Source organism: Euwallacea fornicatus, chromosome 22, assembly GCF_040115645.1.
Source record: "Euwallacea fornicatus isolate EFF26 chromosome 22, ASM4011564v1, whole genome shotgun sequence".
Taxonomy (NCBI): domain Eukaryota; kingdom Metazoa; phylum Arthropoda; class Insecta; order Coleoptera; family Curculionidae; genus Euwallacea; species Euwallacea fornicatus.
Genome location: NC_089562.1, coordinates 1,973,593 through 2,000,175, shown reverse-complemented (window position 1 = coordinate 2,000,175; position 26,583 = coordinate 1,973,593). Strand labels below are relative to the sequence as shown.

Genomic DNA, 26,583 nt, shown 5'->3' with positions numbered 1-26,583 from the left:
ATTGGTTTGTAGTCCTAAAAAATGAGAGATGTTAGTATGGAGGTTTAATTTGTGGAGAGTAGTCATTGAGAAGGTAATTGATGAACGAAATTACACATAAGTGGACAGTAAAATTTTTCTTACCTGTTTCTGCCCAAACGTCTTCCAAACAAAACAATAAAACTTTTAACAATTCGTATATTTATATGTATCAAACGCATTGTTAATTAGTTTAAAGCCCCTTTAGTACCAAAAATACTAAATATAACGAATATTACATATTTGAGCTTGGCTCTTTAACACACCCTCTTTAAGTACTATCATAGAATAATATATAACATTATGGGTCATTGCTTGTAAATAGAATTTAATCAGTAGATAAAACAAAATAATGTGTTAACATTCTTGCACTAAAGATAGGTAACATAGATAAACATTTGTACTAAAAATGGGAATGAAGTGTTGTATGTTAATAAATAGAAATGGTACCAAGTTCCTTTTCGATGTCAAAAAAAAACGGTGATACTCGAGGAACTATGCTCACCCTACACTTCCTTTTCCTATTTATTAATCTTAAACGAAATTAACAGAAAAATACAAACAGACTTAATATTTGTATCACATGAGGCCAAATTATTAATGTGCTGACAACTTTAATTCACGGTATTTCAATGCATTTATGACAAATATGTAGTTTGCAGCCAAAGTTGACAACACATTAATAATTTCGTCTTTAGGACCTCTTGTAACAATATGACATAAGTTTGGCTTTGCTTAGCTCTATCCTCGTATATAACTTACTTTTATTTGCACTTTTAAATTTCTCCTTAAGTTTCAACTATTAGAGTCAAATATTTTATGTTATTATATGTGTTAAGTATTTTTAATCTAATGTAAGGCGATATATTATTATGCAATATACGAGGTGTTGCGCGTAAAAAGGGTTGAGATAATATTGAGATTGAATAGTGTCCCAGGGATGAGTAGAAAGGACGTTTCGGGAGATATCCCTAAAAAATTACCTAGGATTATCCAGAATTAGGAATTTTGCGGGATTTCCAAGAACAAGAAATTTATCGAGTACTAGTGAGAATATCTGTAGAATACTTCTGTCTAACGTTTTTTCAGAGCACTGACGCTTTTTAGAGATTCCCATGAGAGCAAACCCTTTAGGAATTATTTGGTACATAACAGTGGGAATTTTGGGCAATTTTTAACAATTTCTGGGAGATATTTGGATAATGTTGTTCAAATAATTCCCAGTGATCCTTAGAGAAATTCCATGGAATTTTTCCATCTCCACGAAAATTGTTGACGCTTTCCATAAATTTTCTTTCAAGGGTTTGTCTTATTTTCCGATTTTTAGTCTGTCCGAAAGATTGAAAATTCTCGAGATTTGAATTGTAACTTTCAACGATTGCTAAACCCATTCTTTGGACATGTGTAGGTTAAGGAAGTATTTTTCGAATTTCCACTGGATTTTTATTTTCAGGATTATGACATATTTTGAAAAGATTGGAAACTTTCCATCTTTGTACCATTTTCAACACTCTTGCAGACACCCAGGGATTCTTGGGGTAGCAAATGGATAATATTTTAGATTTATATATTTGTAAGTGGAAATGATTAAAGATTTCCTAAAAACGAATAGAAAATTTCTCAGATTTAAAGAATACACAAAAATCTTTGAGCATCGATACAAATGATACATGTGGTGCCAGGATTCGACAGCTTACTGATTTCATAAAAATGAGTGTCACAAAAAGAAATACATTGTTTAATAAATTTCCTATGAGTAAATGTGATACATATATCAGTCTCGGACTCATTAGCAAAACCAAACTGATATCTTTTAACAATATAACAAATAACTCCCCTCTAAAACGACATAAAACCTCCCTACAACTGCCCAACACCCTGCTCATATGCCTCTCCTCTCGCGTCTCTTTTTTGAGTAAAATCCTGCGCCTCTCCACCTAGGCCTTCCTGCTTCCCAAACACCATATTATTGGAAAAATCCCTCCTCCCAGCCAACTCATTCAATGAAACTGTAAACTGCTTGCGCTCCAACACGTCCTGCATCCCTTCATCTTTATCATCGAAGATGTCATAAGACGGGAACACATGACAGGGTAAGTGCCCTTCTAACGCAGCCTTGGAGCCGAAAATTTTGTTGCACATTCCTATATTGCATGTATATGGTTCCTGTAAATGTTGAGGACCAGGATTACTGCTGGGAATCTGTAGAGCTGAACAACTCTTCATATGAGCATCCATGGAGCTTTTGGAGACGTGTCCTCTCCCGCAGAGTCTACAGATGTAGGGTTGTTCTCCTGTATGGGTCCTTTCGTGGATTTTCAAAGGGGACCTTTGAGTGAAGGCTTTTCCGCAGAATTTGCACATGAAAGGTTTTTCTCCGGTATGTACTCGCATGTGCTCTTTGAGTCGCTCTTTTTCAGAGAATGCTTTGCCGCACACTTCACATGAAAATGGCTTATACCCCGTGTGAATGCGCATGTGGAATTTTAGCTTTTCTTTACTAGAAATTCTTTTTCCGCAAGTGTCACACAGGACTGTAGTGTCAATGCCTTCAGTGTTGTGATTCCTGAGATTGTGCCTCCTCAATCCACTAGAAGAAGTGTAATGCTTGTTGCATATTTTGCAATCATACTTGACTAGAGGGGTACCGGTGATTATTTCATAGTGCTGGGTTCTTCTATGTGACGCGAGAAATCTCGAATACATGAAATGCTTCCCACAAATCTCACAGCGAAATGGTTTTTCTCCAGTGTGGAAGTACTTATGCTCATGGGCATTGGTACTCACCGTAAAAGCTTTGTTGCAAATTTCACACTTATACTTAGTGGTACCCTCATGGGCTCTCACGTGCATTTCAATATGGTATTTGGAAGTGTTCTTGAAATCACACAAATGGCAGCTGAAGCGGCGATCCTTGCTGTGCTCTAATGAATGCAAAGCAAAAGCAACGTTATTTTTGTATGTCTGGTTGCAAACATCGCACTCAATGGGTTCATCGAGTTCTATAGGGGGAGGATGAGCAATGCGGTTTTTCTTCGGTTTTCTCAAGGAGAGCGGACGGTTTTTCGAGCCCTTTTTGCGCCCTTTCTTGAGTTTCGGTTTGGTTTCATCCAAGGTCAAGGGGTCCTCCAGTTTAATTTCCATTTTTAGTTCGGTGAGTTCAGGACTTGAAAATTTTCGTCTTCGTTTGCGTTGTTTGAAGCTAAAAATTGATAAAGTTTAGAGTTGGAACTGGAAGTTAGTGGAGGAAGAGGAAGTGAGAAGAGGGATTCTTGGGCGATCTATACTTATTTATTAGTCTGACTATTTGTTTATTTGCAACTTTTCATGACCAAAAACAAAATGATGTTAAAAAAAAAAAAAACAGGTTTACCACAAATACACCCAGACAAAAGTCAATTGATGAGGTAGTTCCCATTTCAAATTATTTTTGAAATGCGCTAATCAATAGACTTTTGCCCTTAACTAATTATAAACAAAATGAATTTTTCAAAAAAACATGCACGCAAAAAGGCTATTTATTCATAGACCTACTACATGCTAAGTCTTAAAATTACCAACAAAACCCTTGATAGGGAAGCCTAAATCTCAATAAATCGCCATTGCAACTTACAGTATCGAATTAGAAAAAGCCCAAATTTCCCTATGTATAAACATTCACTATTTTCATTACCAAGTAGAGCGCGTCTGGGTCTTTTTTAGCAGGATTTTAATAGCTTGTAGTAGTACACATATCAAGGCAAAATGTCATTATAAGTTTGTATTCATATATATATTATTCATGTATTGCATCTAGTTCTGTGCTAAACATTTCAAATTTCGACTGCCTCTCGGAGTAAATAAATCTTCTATTCAAATGATGCAAAATATGGGAATTTTTCGATATGTGACGGAGATTTCATTGAGAAATTTGGTATTTAGCAAATGTTTACATATAGATAATGTCGAAGCGAAGACCGTTTTTTATTGACATTTTGCTTTGAATCCTACAACAAGTCCCGCACCAAAAACCCTGTGTCCGCAAAAATTTTGAACTAAAATTCCCTGGCAATATTTCTTACACTACGCAACCAAAACTAAACCTTATTCTAAGGCAACTCCATCGGAGGTTCGAATGCGCGCCTCCCCAATGAACAGCTCTTCATATGAGTATCCATAACACCCTTGGAAATAAAACCTTTCTGGCAAATCATGCACTTGTAAGGTCTTTCACCAGTGTGAGTTCTTTCGTGGATTCTCAATGGAGACCTCTGAGTGAACCCTTTTCCACAGTATTTGCAAATGTAAGGTTTCTCTCCAGTATGGACCCTCTCGTGCTCTTTAAGCTGTTCTTTCCTTGAAAAGCTCTTAGAGCAAATTTCACACGCAAACGGCTTATATCCCGTGTGAATTCTGCGGTGAAATTTCAATTTTTCTTTGGAAGATAAACTTTTTCCGCAAATATCGCAGAGAACTGATTGATCCATACCTGGAGTACCGTGATGGGTCATATTGTGTCTTTTTAGGCCAGTAGAAGAGGTGTAGTGCTTATTACAAACAGTGCAGTCGTACTTGACCAATGGACTTCCAGTCACGATTTCCCAATGCTGGGTTCTTCTGTGTGAGGTTAAGAACCAAGAAAACATAAAGTGTTTTCCGCAAATTTCGCACTGAAATGGTTTTTCCCCCGTATGGAAATACTTATGTTCAATTGCGTGAGTGCTAATAGTAAAGGCCTTTCCGCAAATCTCGCACTTATACTTGGTGGTACCCTCATGGGCCCTCACATGCATCTCTATATGGTACTTTGAATTATTCTTAAAATCGCATAAATGACAATAGTATTTATTATCCTGAGCATGATCAATAGAGTGCAAGGCAAACGCTACATTGTTCCTAAAAGTTTCGTTACACACATCACACTCTATGGGCTCATCCAATTCAATAGGAGGGGGGTGTTTCTCGGCCACATTTTTCTGAGACTTCTTCACTTTCTTCTTTTTCACCTCATTCTGAAGTAAACACTCTAGGATATTAGGTTGATCTTCAACTGGCTCTTCTTTGATCTGCACAGGACTGATATCGGCCTTCATGAAGGCTTCAAAGCTGGCGAGAAAATTAAGAGAGGAAGTATCAGAACGCAGCTCGCTTTTGGTTATCTCTAAGTCGTCCAACATCTTCACTTGAGGTTCCAGAATTTTGTTGAGAAGTACTTGAGCTTGGTTTAAACCGTTGTGAGGCTGTTGTAAGTGGTCTTCGTCGCTGTAGTTGTGAATGGTGTCGTTTCCACTGAAGCTTGCGAAGTTGGACGCATCGTAGTTTTCTGGTTTAACTGGAGTTATTGATATTCCAGGGCCGTAGATTAAATTGTTTAGGATGGAGGTGTCAAAGTACCTAAAAGAGGTGATTATTAGAATGTGTATTTTTGGTATTATAGGTGATTGGTGAATGGGGATTAATACTTACCATGTTTGAAGAATGATAGTAAAAAATGTTAAGAATTAATTTATTTTTTTTTTAAATTAAACAACAAGTCAATAACGGCAATCTGTAATGGCACTTAACAACTGATAAATCATAAACTAAAGCTCTCAGATAAGACCTGAAATGTGGCAAAAAACATGTCTCAAAATGGTGATAAATATATTGAGATCTTATAACCTGTAACAAATCGAAAAGCGATTAAAATATGAAAGTTCCAGACAACTGGTGGTCTTCCCAATTTAATGTATGGTGGCGTATGTGGACAGCTTTAAGCTGCCGTAGTTACGTATGAGTTTTGCCAAAATTGAGAAAAAAAATTCCAATTTTTTTCAGGCTTTCAATGCATACTCAGGTAATGATTAAATATATAGTAATAGAAAAAAAATATCCAAGCTTCGATTTTATAATAACAATTCTGTAAATCTCCGTGCAATTACGTCACAATATAGCACACGTTACGAAAGATTCAAATATTTCCTAATATGGGATCCGGAGAAGAAATCTGTAAAATTGCGTAAAAGGTCTCAGTACAAATCTGCTTAAATATTTGTCGAGCTAGTTCTGGTTTTCAAACGATCTTATGAATTTGTTTTCCGTCTGCTTGAAAATTTGCAATATTTCCTGTGCTACCCCATATGTATATTCAGCAACTAAACTAATTGAAATTTTACAGGCGTAGTCAAAATTAGAAGAACTTTTTTTGAAGTTTTCGACATTCGCCAAATTCCCTAAAAATTATAGTCACCAAAAATAATCTCTTTATCTGTTCTACTTTCCAATTTCTCAATAAATCTTTACTATTTTAGGACACACATGTTCTATGACTTGTACGTCATAGAAAAACCACGATAACAAGAACAATAACTTAACTAAATAATCGTCTTTCAAGTAATAAAAATACAATGGCACACAAACAATAATACTCTCTATTACAGGTAAATCATGATTTTTCCTAAGTGCTAACTCTTCCTGCACAGCTCTTCAAATGGGCATCCAAGACACTTTTGCAAATGCACCCCTTCCCACAAAACCTGCAAACAAATGGTCTCTCTCCACTGTGGATCCTCAGGTGAATCTTTAAAGGGCCCCTCTGGCTGAAGCCCTTATTGCACACCATGCACAAAAAGGGTCTTTCCCTGGTATGCACCCTTTCGTGCTCAACCAAAAGCCCCTTTTTGCAGAAACTTTTCCCGCAATTATTGCAAACGTGGGGTTTATATCCAGTATGGGTTCTTTTATGAAATTTCAATGTTTCTGCACTGGAAAGGCTTTTGCCACAGATATCACAAAGATGCTGGACTTTGGGCTCGTGTTTGCGGGATTGGTGCTTTTTCAAGCCGGACTTTGTGCCGAAGGTGAGTTTGCAGAACAGGCAAGTGTAGTGGTCGTTTTCCTTGACAAGTCCGTGATGCAGAAATCTATAAATATTATTTAAAATTAGAGTTAATGGAATATTCTAACGAACATACCTGTTGTGGGCATTTAATAGCCAAGAGAACATAAAATGCTTTCCGCACATCTGGCAACTAAACGGCATTTCTCCAGAGTGGAAATTCTTGTGCTCCTTCGCCTGGATATCATCCGTGAAAACTCCAAGACATACATTACAATTAGCAGCTTTCCTGCTACTGTGTCGCTTCATGTGCTTTTCAATATTGGATTCTTTATTGGTTTTATACGAGCAATATTGGCAGTAATACTTTTCGGTGTGAGTTTTGGAATGTAGGGCGAAATCCAGGCTGTGCTTGGCAGTGTACTCACAAACCTCACAAGTAAAGCGAATTTTATGGTCCTTTTCAACGGTAAGTTCCAGGTCTGCTTTAGAGGAAGTTTTGAGGAATATTTTTTGAAGTTCCTTGAGCTTGGAGCGAGGAAAGAACCTACGAAATTGAGGTAGTATTGGCTTTATGATTTGTATGATTTGTGAACAGAAACGTTAAAAGAATTAAAAAAGAAGTCATATATGATAACTTAATTTATTGAGATAAAAAAATTGTAATGGTGCCTTGATCATTATTGCTCCCTTCGGTCATATCAATCAGGCTTTGATCTAGAAGCGTTCCATTTACATCAGTACTGAGGAACTCAACATTATCTATATCAAGAGAGGCAACGTTTTGGTCAGAAGCATGGAAATCCACACCGTTCTCCACTTTCTCAAATACAACATTAAGGTCTTCCTCTGCAGCAATTACATCTTCAACCCTCTCAGCAGCAGTATCTTCATTATCTTCAAACTCTTCAACCACCAGAGTTTCAATTTCGTTTTGATCCGAAGCAGGAATATCATTCAAATGTTTTATTAATTCTTCATGCGACCTAGAAACATGTCCGGAACATGTGACCAAACGTTCATGCACAGACTTCCAGTGTATCTTCAAATGCTGAGAGTCTCTGAAGTACTTGTTACACTCCTCACATCTAACGTCCCTCTTCTCCTCATGAACTACTTCGTGTCTTCTCAAGGAAATTTGAGAATAGCAGTTTTTGCCGCATTTGGAGCATACGCAACTTTTGTCGTTGAGATGGGCGAAGTTTAGGTGTTCTTCAATGGAGATTTTGGCCACAACCAGTTTTGGACAGTATTTACACTGGAATTTCCCCTCTGCAGTTTTATCATAATGTTCTGTGTGAGAAGTTATGTTATGGGCTTCCAGAGACTCTGCTGTCGAGTATTCTTTTTGGCACCTTCCGCAAGCATAGGTGACTTTAATTAAGTTCACCTGAGGTTTATCGTGCTTTCTCATGTGATTCTTCAACACTGATGAAGAATGATACGAATTGCTGCAGATGTTACAGCAATACGTGGAGTATTTGGTGTGTTTGGTGTTGATGTGGTCCAAGATCGTCTGGTATGATTGAACAATTTTATTGCAAATTTTACACTTGAAACTTTTATCTGGAAGCCTATCAAATCGATCGTTATGATATTTATCTCTATGAGCTTTATACTTTTCTTGGACTACATAAACCACCCCGCAACACTCAAATTTAGTCCTAGGCATCAAGTGAATGTTTCTCACATGAGCCTTTAAAATCCTGGCGTTTTTGAACACTTTATCGCACGCTTTGCACTGAGTGTCTTCTATTTGGTGCGTCTTCATGTGTTTGTGAAGGTCACGTTCGTTTTTGAAGTTAATGTTGCAGTACTGGCACAGAAAATTAATCACTTTGATTTTCAGATCTGTGACGGTGGTACTTTGGTCATTACTGTAACGTTTGGGTCTGCGAGACAAGCGTAATGGGCGGCTAAAAAAAATTTATGCCATTAGTGGGAATTTGATGATATTTCCTAATTTTTCAGTTAATTGATTTGTATTTAAAAAAAAAAATTGACGGACGACTTAGGTAATGCAGGTTAGTTCAGGTTTGTTCGATTAGTTTTCAATAACCAGAGTATTTTTGAAATTTTTCCAAAAAATATTAAAAATTTTTTTTACAAGTGACGGGGTACACTTTTCTGAATGTATGTATGTGTATGTGAATAATAGACAATTTTTGATGGTATGAATCTGCTAAATAACTTGGATCCACTTCATAGGTCAGGTCCTTCAATCTAAATGCTTCGGTTAGATTATCCACAAACAAAATCAAAACTAATAGTCTCAGATACGATTTTTGCAATACTCCAGAAGTTGAAGTGGAAAATTAAGAACGATCTACTTCGACCTCAATAATCAACAAAGTGTGAATGGTTAATGAGGTAAGATTGACGTGGACGGCAAGTTTATATGCTTTTGAAACTTAAATCTGTGAACAAAGTTACGTCAAAATGGTTTTTGCAGCTCTATTTTAACGTTTCTCTCCGTCTTGAAAACTTCATTTGGAAATGTGAAAATCATTTCAGTGTAACTTAAATCGTTTGTAAGATATAATTTTAGAGAGTATAAAACGTACCAACAGCCGAAACTAGATTATTTTTCACCGGAAGTGAGCTTGAAAACTCAGAATGTAAAATGTAAAAAAGTATAAAACTCTGCAAACCCAAACTAACCTGAACTAACCCTAAAGCAACTTTTGTAAACAAAATTTTTTTAAAACTGGGAATTAATTTGAGAAATGGGAAGTTTAAGAGAATCGCGAGTTTTAATAATCTAAATTAAAATAATCAAAAATTAAAAAAATGCGTGATAAAAAAGGGATTAGTTATAAATAAAATAAGAACTTGAAGAGAAAATGAAGTGGAATTGCTTTGAGAAAAAACATACGCTGAAAAAATATTCTTAAAAAGAATCAAGTGCTACAAAATTCGACCCTTTTCAATTGATAATTTAATGATGATGTCCTGGTTGGTTGTTGACATACTTTTACAATGAAACTCTTTAACTTTAGTTTGACTTGATTTTAACTCAAGTAAAATCAATCTTGAAAATCAAGTAAAGCTGAGAATTCCCAATGAAAATGCTTATAATAATATTTCAATAACGCCAATATATTCCTGAAATGTCATAACATACCATCCAAATTAAAAACTCTCATATTTTTATTATAGTTTTTCACTTGAGAAATATGTAAAAATAAAAAACAATTATTCAAGGGATACTGCAGAGGGTTAGCTAACTGATACCTAACATAAAAGTAGTTGATGTCCCTGCTTGTGATACGAGTTTGATATTGTTATTGGATCAAAAATACAAAATATTTTTTCTTTCCTCATATTGTTTTCATCGAAAATTAAATAAGTAGGGTTACACGTGTGTATGATATTTTTTCATAAAATACAAAAGGATATAAATTCCAAAAATCAAAGTCATCATTTATATTTTATCATGGACTATGATAATGAATGGGTCTTGTAATGAATTTTCCAAAAAAAAAACAAGATAAGGTGTTTTTTTTTATGATAAATTATTATTACGCATCTGAGAGTTATCTCAAATGAAGAATAAGTTGTAATTAAAATTTTCAGTCTTCTCAATGTAGGAAAAGAGAAAAGTTAATTCAAGCCTTACGAATAATACTTTTTAAAACTAAATTATTAAAAAATTGCTAAAGTTTGCCCCTGCCCCCACTAAAAAAATAAAGCCGGTTATAAAACAGATCCACACATGGGGTGTTTGAAGAATCCCGAACAGTCGCTAACCAACCGAAACCATTGGTTAAATTATTCGTACCATTTTTGTCAAATTGACGAGGTCTCAATCCACACACGCATACATATGACAATATTTATACCGTCTGTGTGAATAAGGTCACGAACAACGAATATAGGCTCGGTCCGATCCACCTACACTTGTTCGCTATTCGCGATTCGGCGAATCCCGCATATGTACATCCACCTTTAAATTTTATAGGGGGCGAAAATTTAAAAAAATTCAAATTTCACTCAATTCTTCAAATATTCGTTCTTGATTGAACTTCCTTAACAGAACAAATGTCAAAACCATGAATAACATCACTCTAAAGCCATTATATACTACTCCCATGCATCTTTCTGATATGCGTATTCAACAGCCCCCCACTCACAAACTTCTCCTCACACAAATGGCATACGTAAGGTCTTTCCCCCGTATGGTATCGCATATGCACAGTCAGTGGCGTCCTCTGAGTGAAACTCTTCCCGCACAAAGTGCACTCATAGGGTCTCTGTCCAGTGTGAGTCCTCATATGTAGCTTCAATGTAGTTCTCAAACCGAAGGACTTGCCACACTCCTTACACTCTAAGGGCTTAATGCCCTGGTGAATGTACATGTGGTCCCTTAATGATCGTTTGGAGTTGACCTGTTTACCGCATAAGTGACATATGAAGCTTTGCCCGCCGTTTTCGTGTTTGCGCTGCATGTGATGCTTCACGTATTTTTCTTGGAGAAATGTCTTGTCGCAGATTGAGCATTTGATGTTGGGGTTTAAGCCGTAATCTTTCGCGTGTGTGGCCATGTGCCCTCGCAGGGCTGCTTTATCGTAGCAACTCCTGCCGCAAATGTTGCACACGTGATTGCTGGGCCCATGTTTCGAGCCCATGTGATTAATATACTCCTGATTGGTGACGAACCCAATTTTGCAATTCTCGCATTCTGCGACGTATTGCTTCAAATGTCGCTTCTTGTGAATGTTTAGAGAACCTTTAGATTTGAGGACAATGCCGCATATATCACACTCAAATGCTTTTGCCAGGCCTAGATGAACACGATCCTGATGCATTTTCATTTGGGCTTTGCTTTTGAAGCATTTGCTGCAGCTGCTGCACTTAAACGGTTTCTCGTCTGAGTGGACTAAAAGGTGTCTGGTAAGCTGGCGATAGTCTGAGAAAACTTTCTCGCATATTTCACAAGTTCTTGCAGCTTTAGTCGTGGCATAAGTTTTCCTTCTTGTACATCTAGTGTCTGCTTCTTCAATCACCTCAGGATTTATTGTGGAGTACCTGAAATAGCTTAGAGTTAGAGAGGGCAATTCCATATCTACATTTATTTACCTTTGCCGGCTGTCATAATAAAATTGGTGAAGAAAACACTGTCAAAAATTACACTTTAGTATGTTTATTCTTTACATGATAATTGAGCTGAGCCTTCGAAGCAAACGCGCTTGAGCAAAATCCGCAAACATAAGGCAATTCACCAGTGTGCATGCGCAAGTGCGCCTTTAATGGTCCCCTTTGAGTGAAACACTTCCCGCACAAATCGCACTTGTGCGGTCTTTCCCCAGTATGCGTCAGCAGATGTTGTTTAAGTGTACTGTCCAAAACGAAGCATTTAGTGCAAAACGGACACTGCAAGGGCTTCAGCCCTTCATGGAGCAACTTATGCCCTTTGAGGCTTCGCATCGAGTTGACTTCTTTGCCACAAAGGTCACATATATATCGCTCGCCTCCATCTTTGTGTTTTCTTATATAATGATGATTAAGGCCCTTTTTTTGAGCAAATTTCTTGCCGCAATGTTCACAGGTGAACTTTTCATCATGATAACCATCCTCGTGAGTACGCAGATGGCCTTTAAGAGAAGCTTGGTCTACGCAAGTCCTGCCGCAGACAAAACAAACCAAAGTTTCCCTTCTTTCGTTGTGTTTCTTATTGTTGTGGGCCTCGAACTCTTGTCTCGTCACAAAGCCTCGTTGACACTCTTCACATTTAGCCACAAAGCGCTTTAGGTGGCGGTTCATGTGATCCATGAAACCATGCTTGGTTTTAAATACTTTAGGACATTGATTGCAGTGGAACTGCTTGTTCTTTTCGTGGACCGACTTCATATGATTGTTGACTTCATGGTTTCTTTTGAATGCTCGACTGCATATTGGACAGGAAAAGGGTCTCGCTTCTTCATGGCTGACCAGGTGCCTCTTTAAAACCCTTCTGTTCTTGCAGATCCTAGTACAATGAGGGCATTGCACACTTACCGGTTTTACCTCGTCAGATTTGAATTCTTGCAGGATTACTGTGAGCACGTCAGATCTAAAAAAGATAAAATCTAATTAGGTTTTTTCAAAATGTACGAGTTTGGGGATTAATTCGGGTTAGACAAGCGCTTTGAAAACTCAGTATTTCATGAATTTAGAGATGTAGTGCGAATTTTAGCGTTCTGAAGTCTCAAAGCTGCCTCCGTTTTCGTGAATTTTAAGTTATGAACTACAAGACTTTGCAGAGAAAAATGGCAACTGGTTTTGATGTTCTCTTGATTCCTTAAGTGCTACTTTCAGATATTCCGGACCACAACAATCCAATTGAAGAACCTCGAGAGTTTAAAAGAAATAAATTGAAGAGTTTCGAGACTTCAGCAGAAATTGCTTTGAATATCATTGACATTTCAGAGCTAAATAATCGAAAAATACTGAGATTTCAAAATAAATTAATTCAGGAGCCTCGAGATATTACGATAGGTCAACAGAAAAATTTCGAAACTTCAATGAAATCGTCGAACAGCCTCTAGACTTCGAGTATGGTTAATAGTTTTGACTTCTCATGTCTTATTTTAAGCATTTCGAGACCACCATAGAAAATAATCGAGAAATTTTGGGACTTTTGAAGAGCTGCAAGATTTTATAAACCAATTTGTTTTATTAAGTTTATTATTTCGAGACATTCGATAAAAAGAAAAATCGTTTTGAAAAGTACTGATTACCTGATTTAGCACTTTCCAGATTTTTGACACATACAATTTTTGATAAATTCAGTGTTTATTGCCCTTAATTTAAGGGCATCGAGACATTTAGAACAAAAATTGCAAAGAGTGTTGGAATGATTAAAATAATGTTAAACTGGTTAGGAAATGCATAGTTTTAGGGGACGAGTGGGATAGGAGAATATCTAACATACTACTCGCTAACAAACTTTCAAAATAGCTCAAGCAAACATCGAACAATTCCTTTTTCCTAATTTTACTGATTTTACCTAATTACTGAATAATGAACAAATCACAATAAATTGGCAAAATTACACATGTTTATTTCCTACGCCCCATATTCAGAACATTCGAGACTTCGGAAATTCATCATCCGTGCCTATGAATGGAAATAGGAAAATTGTTAAAATCTTACTTCAAAATTTCAACCAGGAACATAATTCAAAATGAAACAAAGTCTTCAAACATGCAAATGTTTATTCTTAACGTGGTAGTTCAACTGGGCCTTACTAACAAACTTCCCATCGCACAAGGTACACTCAAAGGGTCTTTGCCCTAAATGCGTCATTATGTGCAACTTCAAAGGGCTCCTCTGCGTAAACCCTTTCCCGCAAAAGCTGCAGCAATGTGGTTTTTCACCCGAATGAGTCAGCAGATGCTGCTTTAATGTGGTTCTTAGGACAAAGCTCTTTTCACATTGAGGACATTTATTAGGTTTGTCACCCTTGTGGAGGTTAACGTGTCCCTTGAGGCTCTCTTTTGAATGAACTTCTTTGCCGCATATGTGACAGAAGTACTTTTGTCCTCCATTTTCATGAATTCGTTTATGATGCTGCTGCAAACCTCTCTCAATGAAAAATTCTTTATTACAGAGCTGGCATTTGTATTTTTTCTCGTAATGGTCTTCCTTATGGGTTTTTAAGTGATTCGCAAGTGATACCTTGTCATATAAAGCTCTACCGCAAATTTCGCATACATTGCCATTAGTTCCATGGCGGTATTCCTGATGTTTAAGGTATTCAGGTTTGGTGACGAAGCCTTTGTTGCAAATATCGCAAAAAACCTGGTATTCCTTCAAATGCCTTCTTCGATGGACTAGGAAGGCTTGTTTGGTCTTGAAGGTTTTAGGGCAGTAGTTGCAGTTGAATTGAGAGTGGTGTCCATGAACTGCCATATGAATTGTAATATCGTATTTGCGTTTAAAGGCCTTAAGGCAGATTTGGCATTTATGAGGCCTTTCGTTTTGATGGCAAATGAGGTGTTTGTTTAAGGCGCTGAGACTTTTGAACGGTTTTATGCAAATGGTGCAAAATCTAGAAAATTAATTTCAATTGAAAAAATAATTTGAAGAGAGATTTACTTACCTTTGACCTGTTGACCTAAGGATGATGTAGTGTGGTACTCATAAAAACAAAACCGCGATTATCAAATTTTTAATTTAAATCAACAACACCGTAAATTACTTAACAACAACAAAAATACAAATAACGTAATATATTATTATTATTATTTATGTAGAATGAAAAAAAAAATTAAACAAAATCTTTAAATAATAAAATTTCTCTCGCTTAAGGCCAATGGGCCAAAATATTATTAACTTTACCTAGAGAATAATATGGATGAAAAACCATTCTTGTGGTAAAGTTGCACTCAAGATTGCAACGGCCCAATACCAACCTCCGCCTGCATTGGAAACAGAGCATCAAAACTCACAACCGTTTCTGTTTTCTTCACGCCCCCAAAACTCTGGTTCTTATGAACTCCCTTCATGTGAACTTTCAAAGGGGTGGCCTGCGTGAAGCCCTTTCCGCATTCAGGACACTCAAAGGGTCTTTGACCAGTATGAGTACGAATATGCTGCTTCAAGAAGTCGCTTCTAGTGAATGCTTTATCGCAGTAAGTGCATTGGTGCGGTTTTACACCAGCATGGCTCTTCAGATGGTCCCTCAAGCTGTGTTTCCATCTAAATTCTTGTCCGCAAATATCGCAGACTTGAGGTACCAAATTGTGAAACATCTTCACGTGTCTCTCATGCCCGATTTTGCGATCAAAAACTTTTCCGCACAGCTCGCATGGAAACTCTCCAGTCTCACCATGGACATTCTCCATATGCCGCTTCAGGTGTCCTTTGATCATGTCTTTGCCGCACACAAAACATACAACCTTCTCCTTCCCCCCATCGTGGCGGTTCCTCACGTGCTGCACATAATCCCCCTTACAAACGAACCCCTGATGGCACTCCTCACATTCAATTACAAAGTCTTTGGTGTGCCTCCTCCGGTGCAAATCCAGATTTTTAAGCCTTTTGAACTTCTTGCTACAAATGTCGCATTCAAAGATTGCTGGGCGATTCTCATGCACCTCCATGTGGCTTTTCAGGGCGTAGTTGGAAGCGAAGGTTTTGCTGCAATGAAGGCATTTAAACTGCCTCATGAGATTTCTAAGGTGATTCTTGATGTGTCGCTTCAGATACTTTTTCGTGGAGAAGAATTTGAAGCATTGGTTGCATTGAAAGGTTTTTATTAGGAGATTTGAAGGTGTTTTTTTCAGGAGAACTTGGCATACGGTGCTGAGATCATACCTAAAAAGTAAAGGGATTTTAGTTTGCTGATGGTTGAAGTGAAGGTTTATGGAAATAATTAAACTGTGTTTTCAATAGCATATTTATTGAAGAAAGACAATTGTTTTATTGAAGAGTTCATATTTTCTTTAGGCTCTAGTTGACGAGCTTTGAGAAAAAAGAAAATATTAATTAGTTTTGACAAACTGTTTCGTTTTCCGAAATTCCTCAAGATCTACTTTGAGAAATTTCAGATTCCAAAAACTCTTCGTAAACTAGTAGTACATTTTACGACCAGTTTGTCTTTTTTATCTTTCATTTCGACGTTTTATATTTAGAAGAATTTGATAAATAACGTGACTGATTTACTCTTATAATTTATGAACTTCGATACTTCAATAAATTAATTACAGAGTTTCACGTCTTTTCAAGGTTCCGAAGAGAGAATCGTATTTCTTCTAAAGTGAACCAGTGATTTCATAAATTCCAGGGTCATTAAAACCTTCATTTAGAGGCTTTTAGACTTTTGGAAGAAACTGAAAAATAATGCTTCATTCCACTAATTACAAATACGTTTCTGAATGAAGAAATTAAAGAGCTTCAAGTCTACGAAACAAATTAATCGAATATTTTAAGAAATAACGAAAAGCCTGGACACTTGAGACGAAAGGATCTAATCCAGTTTTGCAGCGTCCAAAGAAGGTAATTGAAGAGTGTCCAAACCCCAAAAAGAGAAAATCTGGCAGTTCACATCGTATAACATGTTTTTTAAAATGGGACATCTCTAATCTTATTATGTCCTTATGGTCCTATACAGTTGTTAACAGTACTTGAAACAATTCCACTATTGATTCATTAATTTTTTAATAAATAATGAAAATATTGAAATAATTTTGAAACACTTAAAATGCAAGAAAGTTCTCATTTTTCTATTTTCCGAAGTTAGTTAATTTAATAAAAATTTATTAAAACAGTTCCTGAATTTTCCATGGGGATTTCCAAAAAAATTTGAGGACATTTGGAGATTTTCCTATTTGGACCGAATCTTCAGCTTATTTATGAGTTGCTGGAGTTTTCAAGGTCTATTCCTCTCTTTTTTCTGTTTACTCAATTTCTAATCTTTCCTTGTTTCTGTTAATTTAGCCTATTTTAAACACAACATATTCATTATTCAACGGGAAAATATAAAAAACACAACGAAAATTGTAGAATACAAAATATATTTCCGTCACATAATCAAAATCAACAGTACTTATCATTTCTGCAAGACTTGCGCAGTGGGAAACCAGATACTTCCTCCTGCTGAAATACTTCCCACAATGCTCACACCGAAAAGGCTTCTCGCCAGAATGTACAGTAAAGTGCTCTATCAAAGTCCCTCCATATGCAACCTTGACTCCGCACGCCTCACCCTCACGAAGCTTCTCTCCAGTGTGAGTGCAAGCGTGTATTTTCAGATGGTGTCTGGTAAGGAACTGTTTTCCGCAGATCTCACACGTAAAGTTCTTCATATCATAATGAATCTTCATATGGAGATTGTGGAAGTGTTTGATCTCAAACCCTTTTTCGCAAATCTCACAAGTCCAAGTTTAACCATTCTCCGAATGACTCATCCGCATACGCGTTTTAAGGTTCCAGCAAAACTCATCGCAAACCGGGCGTTGCTGATTATATCTACTCTCCAATTGCTCAGACACGTGAATCTTGAGATCACGTGAAGATGGCAAGACCTCCTGGCAGAAATGGCAGGATTTTTTCGGTTCACGAACGCTTTCTTTGTAGAAGCGGAAATCTGCAGCTAAAACGAATCCCTCACTACAGAGGGAATAGAAGTATTCGAACTGTTCCAAATGGCTGTGCTTCATATGAGTCTGCAAGGCTTCTTCATACTAAAAGCTTGTGATGCAGTAAGAGCACTTATGTTCCGTTTCACGTTCTTCAGTAACATGTTTCAGCAATAGCTCTTTAGTTTTGAAAAGCTTCCCACAAATGAAGCATAGTCGCGCCTCATTCTTCCTAAATTTTACATTCGTAAGTCCCGTTAAATGAGCACTCAGAACGTGTTTTAAAGAAGACGCAGCTGAAAGGTGCTCCGCAATCCTTGCAGGAATGTTTTCATTGAGTGGGGCCGTAAAGTTTAACTTTATTATGGACAGATTGGTGGCGCTTTAAATTGAAAGACCTATTGAATTCTGAAGGACACGAGGTGTATTGGTGGAATTTCGATTCAGTGCTTGATGAGAACTGTGCGCTTTCTTCTTCAGGTTCAATATCTAAAAGAATTATTTCCAACCTAAAACACAAATTAACGATTGAAGCGTAAAACACAACGATCAATCGTGTACCATATACTGATTCATTGTCTTGAGGGAAATACAAGGTGTCCCAAAAAATGTAATTTAATCATATTTAAAAGTGCGCATTACCTTTCTGTATTTACCATTTTATCTGAAATTTTGCGGATGACACAATAGGAAAATTTCACGGTGCGTTTCGCGACTTGAGAAAAACAATTGACTTTTTAACCAGAAGTGCGAAGCTTCAACCTTCATCCATAAAATTTTCATTTTTAGCGAAACACAGAACTTCATGGATTCCAAGGTTCGATGCACGTAAATTTCAAGTTAGCCCCAATCGCAATGTAACGAAATATATATTTTTTTAATTTTTAAGAGGAAAATGCTGCTATTTAAAAAATCCTTTTTATTAATACTTCAGGAATTACATAATAATTATTTGCTTCACGAGGCGCAAAAATAACAAATTTACTGCCGTAGCGATATTGACAGCCGAGACGAAGACGAGGCTTTGAAGTAAACTAATGCAGCAAATTCGTATTCTCGCTGCAGCAACAATGCGAGTTTTTTCCATTCGGTATTTGTACATGGAACATATTTGGAATTGTTTACATTTGATTTAATTGTAAGAACTTTTCAATACCTAAGCACTAGCAGTTACATTTGCAGCCTGTTTTGTACCATTAAAGTGTCACCTTTTCTGCCAATGGAAGAATAGTTAGTTGTTTCGCGCGGCAAAATTGAAGCAGATTTGCTGCCATGTCCAAGATGAGGCTACGATAGCAAATGTGCTTTTTCGCCGAATAAAATGTCATTTATTTTCTCCGATTTGTATCAATTGAAATCTGTTTTCCTTTTTGTTCTGGCATATTTCTTATGCGACATAAAAGATTCAAATCTTTTACTTTATGCTACATGGGCGATAACGAGCTTGGATATGAATTTTGTGATTGTAAAAATTTTTCAACGCTCAGATTCAAACTTTACTTGCTTTACTTTACAACCTGGATATCTAAAGTGACTCGGTACAGCTTGGATTGTGTGATTAAAAGGTATTTTCTCCTGCCGTTCGGGGAAAAAATCAATTCTTCTGGTGAATATGTCTATAATGAGACACCAAGTACTTTCTCCGCGCAAAAGTGTTCCCGCAATGTTCACAAACGTAGGGCCTCTCACCACTGTGTATTCTGTGGTGGTTCACCAACCCGCTTCGAACTCTGAAGCCGACCCCGCAAATCTCACATTTATAGGGCTTCTCCCCCGTATGAATCCGTCTATGAGCCACCATCAGCTGATTGGTCAGAAATCCCCTGCCACAGAACTCGCACATATGCGGCCTAATGTCTTTATGTACCCTCAAATGTATATCCAAAGTTGATTTTTGTTTGAAAGACTTGCCGCAAGTTTCGCAGGTAAAAAGCTTAACATCGGAATGACAAAGAAAGATATGGTTCTTCAACGTTTTAACCGGATCTTTACAAATGGGACACTCTTTCGTCTCCCCTCTCCTCTTCCCTTCAGAATGCTGGTCCATATGCAATCTAAGACTTCGGGACGAACTAAATTTCTTTCCGCATATTTTGCAAGGTTTAGCAGGCTCGTGCATAGTCTGACGATGAAATCTGAAGTCGGCGAAAAGGGAGAAACCTTGCTGGCATATCTCGCAGAAGTAGTCAAATTGGAAGAGGTGCACCTCCTTCATGTGAGCCTCTAAGGATTGCTGGTGCGTGAAAGTGGCGGTGCATTCGAGACACTGATGGCGCCTTTCATGAGTCAAGTCTTGATGGATTTTAAGATCTTCAAGGTTGAAAAACGACTTAGGACAAGTCGGGCAATGATGCGACCCTCTTTTGGTGAGCTCTTTATGAATCTGGATGTGGCTGATTAGGCTGGGTCTGGAGAGGAAGGTGGACAGACACACCAGGCACTTGTACGTTTTTGGTGAGGGTCTTTCAACGTCGATTAGTAACATTTCAAACCTAAAAAAAATTAATATTACAGAACAGTTCGCACCATAAACTTTAGAAGGGGTGATTAAGTTCCAAGGCAAATTAGTTGGCTTTGGCGAAAACGGGCTTTGGAAGGTTCTCCAAGATCTACTTAGTTAATATTAATTTAGAAATCTCAATGCAGATAGGCAGTAAGAGAATTTTTGCAATAAATTTATTTACATAGTAAACGGGCCTCATCCAGAGAAAAAGGTTGGAAACAAACAGCCAGGAAAAGGAAAAACTGATCATTTATACACTTGGCGACATATATTTTAGAGTATTTGGGAAAAATCTGAATGCCAAAATAACTTAATTTCCTAATAATTTTGGACAGCTTATTGACCTAAGTACTCCCGACACCCTTTGTATTTTTCAATTGTGATACACGACACATGATGAATAATGATCGAACAACATTACTTGTCATCCGTTCATAATTTTACCTATAATGCCAGCCCAAACGTTATTTCCTCGAAAATACATTATTACATTCCATGTAAGTGAAAGGGTTCGCCCTCGAATACACCCTGCACTGCTCGACCAATGACGTAACCGTCAATTTAATTTCGCATGCTTTATAATCATAAAGTTTCTTTCTGGTGCGCTTCTGCTTATGAACTTTCAAATACTGTGTAGTCAGACATACATATGTACAAACATCACAAATATCTGCCGTCACATTCTTATGAATCTTAAGGTAAATTCCCAAGGTAGACTTCTGTGTGAAAGCTTTACTCCAAATATCGCAGGTGAAAGACCTCTGAATCAGAATTGATTACATATCATTGCAAATTTACCTTTATTCCGCAATTTTCTGACTTTATACTTCTCTACATATGCTTTAATGTCGTGGGATAAAGTAAAGAAAACCCCACATAATTTACAAGACCTTGAAGAGTTGTGAGTGTTCCAATTATGATGCTTAAAGCCTGAAAGCAGCACGAATCTTTACTGACATATTTCGCAAAAATGATTAGTCACCGAGATGATCTTACTTCATATGGATGTCCAATGCTTCAGGATACTTGAACATTGCTCTGCATCGGTCATATGTGATTTCAGTAGGGTGCTTTTGCCATGCAATGCTGATAACCTGAGTTTGCTTACAGTTGACAATTGCCAATTTTATTTAAAAAAAAACTACGTAAAATGGGGCTAAACATACATATATTACTTAGCTATTGATTTCAAATAAAATTATTGATTACTGAATGAATCTTCGTCACTTTTGATTATAAGCTCTTCCTGCTTCACCTCTACTCCGTTCGCAACCATTTTCTCATCGCAACTGTGCTCAATTTCAATGTGACGCTTCAACTTTGTCTTATCAGCAAAATACTTCAACAATTTTGCTTCTAAGCAAATGTCGCAAGTTAAATTTTTGCACAGATTCCCGTGAGTTTGAAAGTGTGATTTTATTCCCCTCTTGGTAGGAAAAAACTCGCTGCACTCCCCACAAATAATATTCTTTTTCGTTTCGTGTTTCAGTAGATTATGAATTTTCATTTCTTTCAAAGTGAGAAAAGTAATGCAACATATGAAGCAAAAGTGTACAGATTCGTCTTTTGGATGTACCAGTTTCATGTGGCTGATTGCGGACTGTCGCATCCTCAGTATGAGACCGCAACTGCCGCACTGATGGCATTCTGACTGTTTTCCTTCGGATAAATGATAATAACTGACATATCCTAAAGTGTCAAAATCCTGACACTTGGTGGCGTGAATCCTCAGTTTGTTGCTTGTAGGAAAAATTTTGGAGCACCTGCTGCATTTAAAGCCGTTCATTTTCGGGTTCATTTCAGAGACGGTGTGTGTCTTGAGAATGTGATCATCCATCAAGCATTTATGAATTGTGCCGAAGTAGCAATACTGGCATTTTAACATGCTTGAGGACCTCTGGAAATTAAAACCAATAACTTTCGTTTGGTTGGTCATTAAGGATTTTTTGTTGATGTCTCGATTGGCCGCACACCTGAAATCCTCAGAAGGTTAGAATATATCAAGTTCTAGGCAAGTTTCACATGGACGGAATTTTTAGTCGTTATCGTCAATAATGGAAAGCAAAAGTGCTTTCTGTGAAAACAAATTCGCAACAAATAATCAATGAAAATTCAAGGAGAGAGAAACGTTCTTGAATGCGTATACGAAAGAATATTTGCAGGTTGACTCAAAAGTCACAGATATACAACTAACGTTTTAATTCGTTTGAACGTTAAGGAATGCACGGTCAACTTTTCGGGGTCAGAAATGGTCATCGTGTCTGACAGAGAATCATCAGAATAAATGCCCATTACTGCATCTCTAAAAGGTAATAATAATTCGAAACAGTTCCAAATAAATTACATATTATTGATCTCTAATGGCAATACTCAACTTACATTACGTTAACAAGAACAAATTTTACGAACACAAACATAAACCCTTCCTTCACTCCACCTCATTGTCCTCGTTCTCCGAACACCCACTGGATTCACTCTCCGTCTCATTCCCCTTCTTGGTCTCGTGCACCATCCTCTGATGCTTTCTCAAATAATGTTTGCTGTAGAATCCTGTTGAACAGAATTCGCACTCAAACGGCTTTACTCCCTGATGATGCATTCTCTCGTGAGAATCTCTGCTCTCCTTGCTCATCAACCCCTTTCCGCAATAAGAGCACACAAACCGCACCTCCCCGGTGTGCTGTTTGGAATGTTTTATAAGAAATTGTTTTGTAAGAAATCGATATCCGCACACTGAGCATTCGTGAGGCCTTATATTCCTATGAATCATCAAGTGAAGCTTCAAAGTGCCTTTCTCCCTGAACGCCTTGCCGCAAATCTCGCATATGTGGTTCTTCCCATCAGTATCGTGAAAATTCCTCATGTGTAATCCAATGTTCACATACTTCTTCGTGCAAATATGACACTCCTTGAACTCCTGGTAATAGTCTTCGGAGTGAATTTTCTTGTGTTGGTTTAGACTCGTCGAGGACGAGTAGTTTTTGTTACGTATGTCGCAAGGCATGTTGCGGTCGCCATGTTTTCGCATCACATGATCTCTGTAAGAGCGCAAGTTATTGCATTCCTTATTGCAAAACTCGCATTTTTTTCTCGAATTTGAGTGACGCTGTTTTAAGTGCATGTTCAAACTTGCCTTTTGAGTAAAACTTTTATTGCATTTTTCACACTTAAATGGATGAATTTCGATAATGTGCTTTTGTAAAGCGTCCTTGGTGCTGAAGCTTCTAGGGCATTTTTGGCATTTAAACTTCTCAGGCTCGACGCTATGTGTTTGATTTGAATGGCAGGAGTGAAGATGTTTCTTAAAACTAAATGCTTGTGCGAAAATATACTTCACACAATCTGAATCGGCCTCACAAAAATTGCAAGCAATTTGTTTGTCGCTGTGAGTCCTGTGCAACTGAGAAATGTGAAGCTGTAAGTCTCTTAGAGATGTAAAACTCACCCCGCACTCCCCGCATACGAACTGATTCAATTCTTTGTGCTTGGTGTTTATATGTCTTTGAAGGTGGTAGGCACTTACATACTCCTTCTCGCAAACCGAACACACTAAATTAACACCAGCCTCAGATTCATGATCAATTTTAATGTGGGTATTAAGCGACTGGGATTGCTTGTAAACTCCTGGACAATGAGGACATTTGTAAATACATCTGTCTTTACGCAGTGCTTTCCTTGAAGCCTCATTGTGCTCACCGGTAATATGGGCCTTGAGGAAAACTTCATCCATAAACTTGACAAATACTCTATCTTTAGGGCAAAATAAGCAACGAAGATTTTCAATAATAATAGAATTGTGCCCCTTAATAATATGATCTTTGATCTCCTGATCTGTTTGTTCAGTTTTACCACAGAGGCTACAAATAAACACTGCGCCCCCCCCATGAGAATCGTCCAAATGAACCAGCAAATTGTGGGATGTATCGAACTGCTGCAAACACGAATGACACTTCAACCTTACCCTACTAAAGTGATGATAAATCAAGTGACTACTAAAGCATCTAACGTTCTTCACTATCTTCTCGCATAAAAGGCACTTCACTGCTTTAGCATTTGTGTCATCTCCATCTTCACTTTCATGAACATACTCCACATGAAACTTCAGAGCTTCTTTACTAGTGAAATAAGTATCCTCACCAAAATCCCATCTGCATGCCTTGCACCGAAGATCCTCATCTAAAGGTTTCGAGTCGTGCACTCCTCTGTAGTGAGTATGGAGTTGATGCTTCAACTTGAAACCCTTCATGCAGTCTCCACAACCAAATAATTTTAGCTCGGAGTGCACAGAGGCATAGTGCGTTCTGACCTCATAGGTTGTTTTGCATATTTTGAAACAAATTGGGCAATTTTTGCTTCCGAATTTTGGGAATTCTGAGGGTGAGAACAGGATATTCAGCTGGTCCATGAAGGTACTGATTTGAGAGGGCCTAAAAAAAATTTGAGTTACTGAAGTTTTAAATTATTAAAAATGGGTTTATTTGGTGATTTGCTAAAATGTGCCCTAGAAGGTCCTAGGTGCCTCAACGAATAAAATGTTACTCATAACAAAGTAGTATTTTATTGAACACAACATTTATCTATACAGGGTGTTCCAAAATTTTTGTAGATTATTTTATCAGGACATTTCAAGTAAGAAAACGTAATTTGTATTTGTGCATTATTCCCTACATACAATAGAAATTGGCATATCCTAAACCTTAAATTAATTAATTTTGGGCACTACTGAAATCCTGAGAGGAAAGTGAAATTTATTGTTAGATTCTATAATTAATTAACTTGTTGGTATAAATAGCAGTAATATAGATGTTTTAGCAGCGACTTAACGAATTATTAAAAATAGAGGATTCGAAAATACAATAAATTAACTCTTGCACAGCCAACATCACAATTTTTGTAACTTGAATATCATGAATGCTTCATTACTAGATATAAAACTCAGTGGCGTAGATATTATCGGTGATACATGATGCATTACTGAAAATGAAGGGATCAAAAGATGGCGCTAATCTAAGTATATTAATTCAGTATCTCATTAAAACCGTTAGAGACACATAGACATCTGAGCAAAGGTGCTCCTATAAATGTTTCATCTCTATATATAAAAGCAGCGCGAATTTATTAACGTCACATTTTATCTGATATATTTGATAAACTTTAACAGCTAGCTGAAGTAAACTTTAAAGAAATTAAACAATTAATCTTAATTAAGTAGTAAAACTTTTACATTAATCTTGGTATACCCTGTATAATTTAACAAAAGATATCGTGGAAAACTTAAAGAACATAAATCACAAGCTTCCTATAAAACCTAAAAGCCTTAATGAGTCTTCATGTGTCTCTTATGAAGATTCTTTGATGAAAGGGTTTCTAAAAAATTTGGCACTAACTTCACAGCTTTTGTTCCTCTTTACGATCTTTTCCTTTCTTTAAACTCTTATTTTCTGCACTTTTCTCTTCGACAAAATTATCCTTCGTCATCACAGAATTTTTAGTTAAATAACCATTCGCTTTTCTTCTCCCAGAAGCCTTTGCAATCATTACGTTGCTGGGCAATCTCTCTAAAATAACTAACAATTCCTTCTCAACACCGTTCACTCCAACTCTCTCCTCTTCATCATCGCTCAAGACAATCACTTTAAATTCTTCATGCTCATTTTTCTCTAGACTTTTGCATTCAATCTCCAATAAGGCAAAACTAGCAACGTCATTTTCACTTAAAGGTAGTACTTTATCCGCTAAACTCAAATCTACCTCAATGCTATTATATTCCTTTTCATAACTTGTATTTTCATGTTCATTGACAATGTGATCGTTTAATGAACGGGCTGTCAGGAAATACCATTGAATGTCCGAAGACGCACAAAAATCACACGTAAATTTCCTTGACCACCTTGACGTGTGATTGTGATTCTCTAGGACATGAATTTCGAGTTCTGTAAGGGTCTCATTGATTTGTCCGCATTCTCCACAGGCAAACAAAGTAGTATTTTTTATATAATCTGATCTGGGAGTTCTTTTCAATTCACTCAATCTCTTGAGCATTTGCGCACTTTGGAGAACGTTGGAGCTTCTAAAAGTTTGCTCACAAATTATACATTTTGAAGGTTGAAAATTTGTGTTAGTTCCAGAGCAATGAACATATTTGCGATGAAGATTCAATTTCGACTTGCTGGTAAAGTATGCAGTTTCTTTGAAGTCCTTTG

At 37.1% G+C, this 26,583-nt stretch overlaps 1 protein-coding gene across 4 annotated transcripts in view; it reads right to left on the bottom strand.

Moving 5' to 3' along the window:
• Window positions 1-26,583, bottom strand: part of LOC136346213 (zinc finger protein 93-like) — a 169,969-nt gene that overhangs the window by 57,873 nt on the left and 85,513 nt on the right. The window contains exon 4 of one of the 4 annotated variants that reach the window (XM_066295194.1): window positions 22,710-24,807. The exons of the other annotated variants lie outside the window; for them this stretch is intronic. Coding sequence (XP_066151291.1) covers window positions 22,809-24,807 — 1,999 coding nt within the window. The 3' untranslated portion in view covers window positions 22,710-22,808. Of the gene's footprint in view, window positions 1-22,709; window positions 24,808-26,583 lie in introns of those variants that run through there. 4 annotated transcript variants of the gene reach the window in all.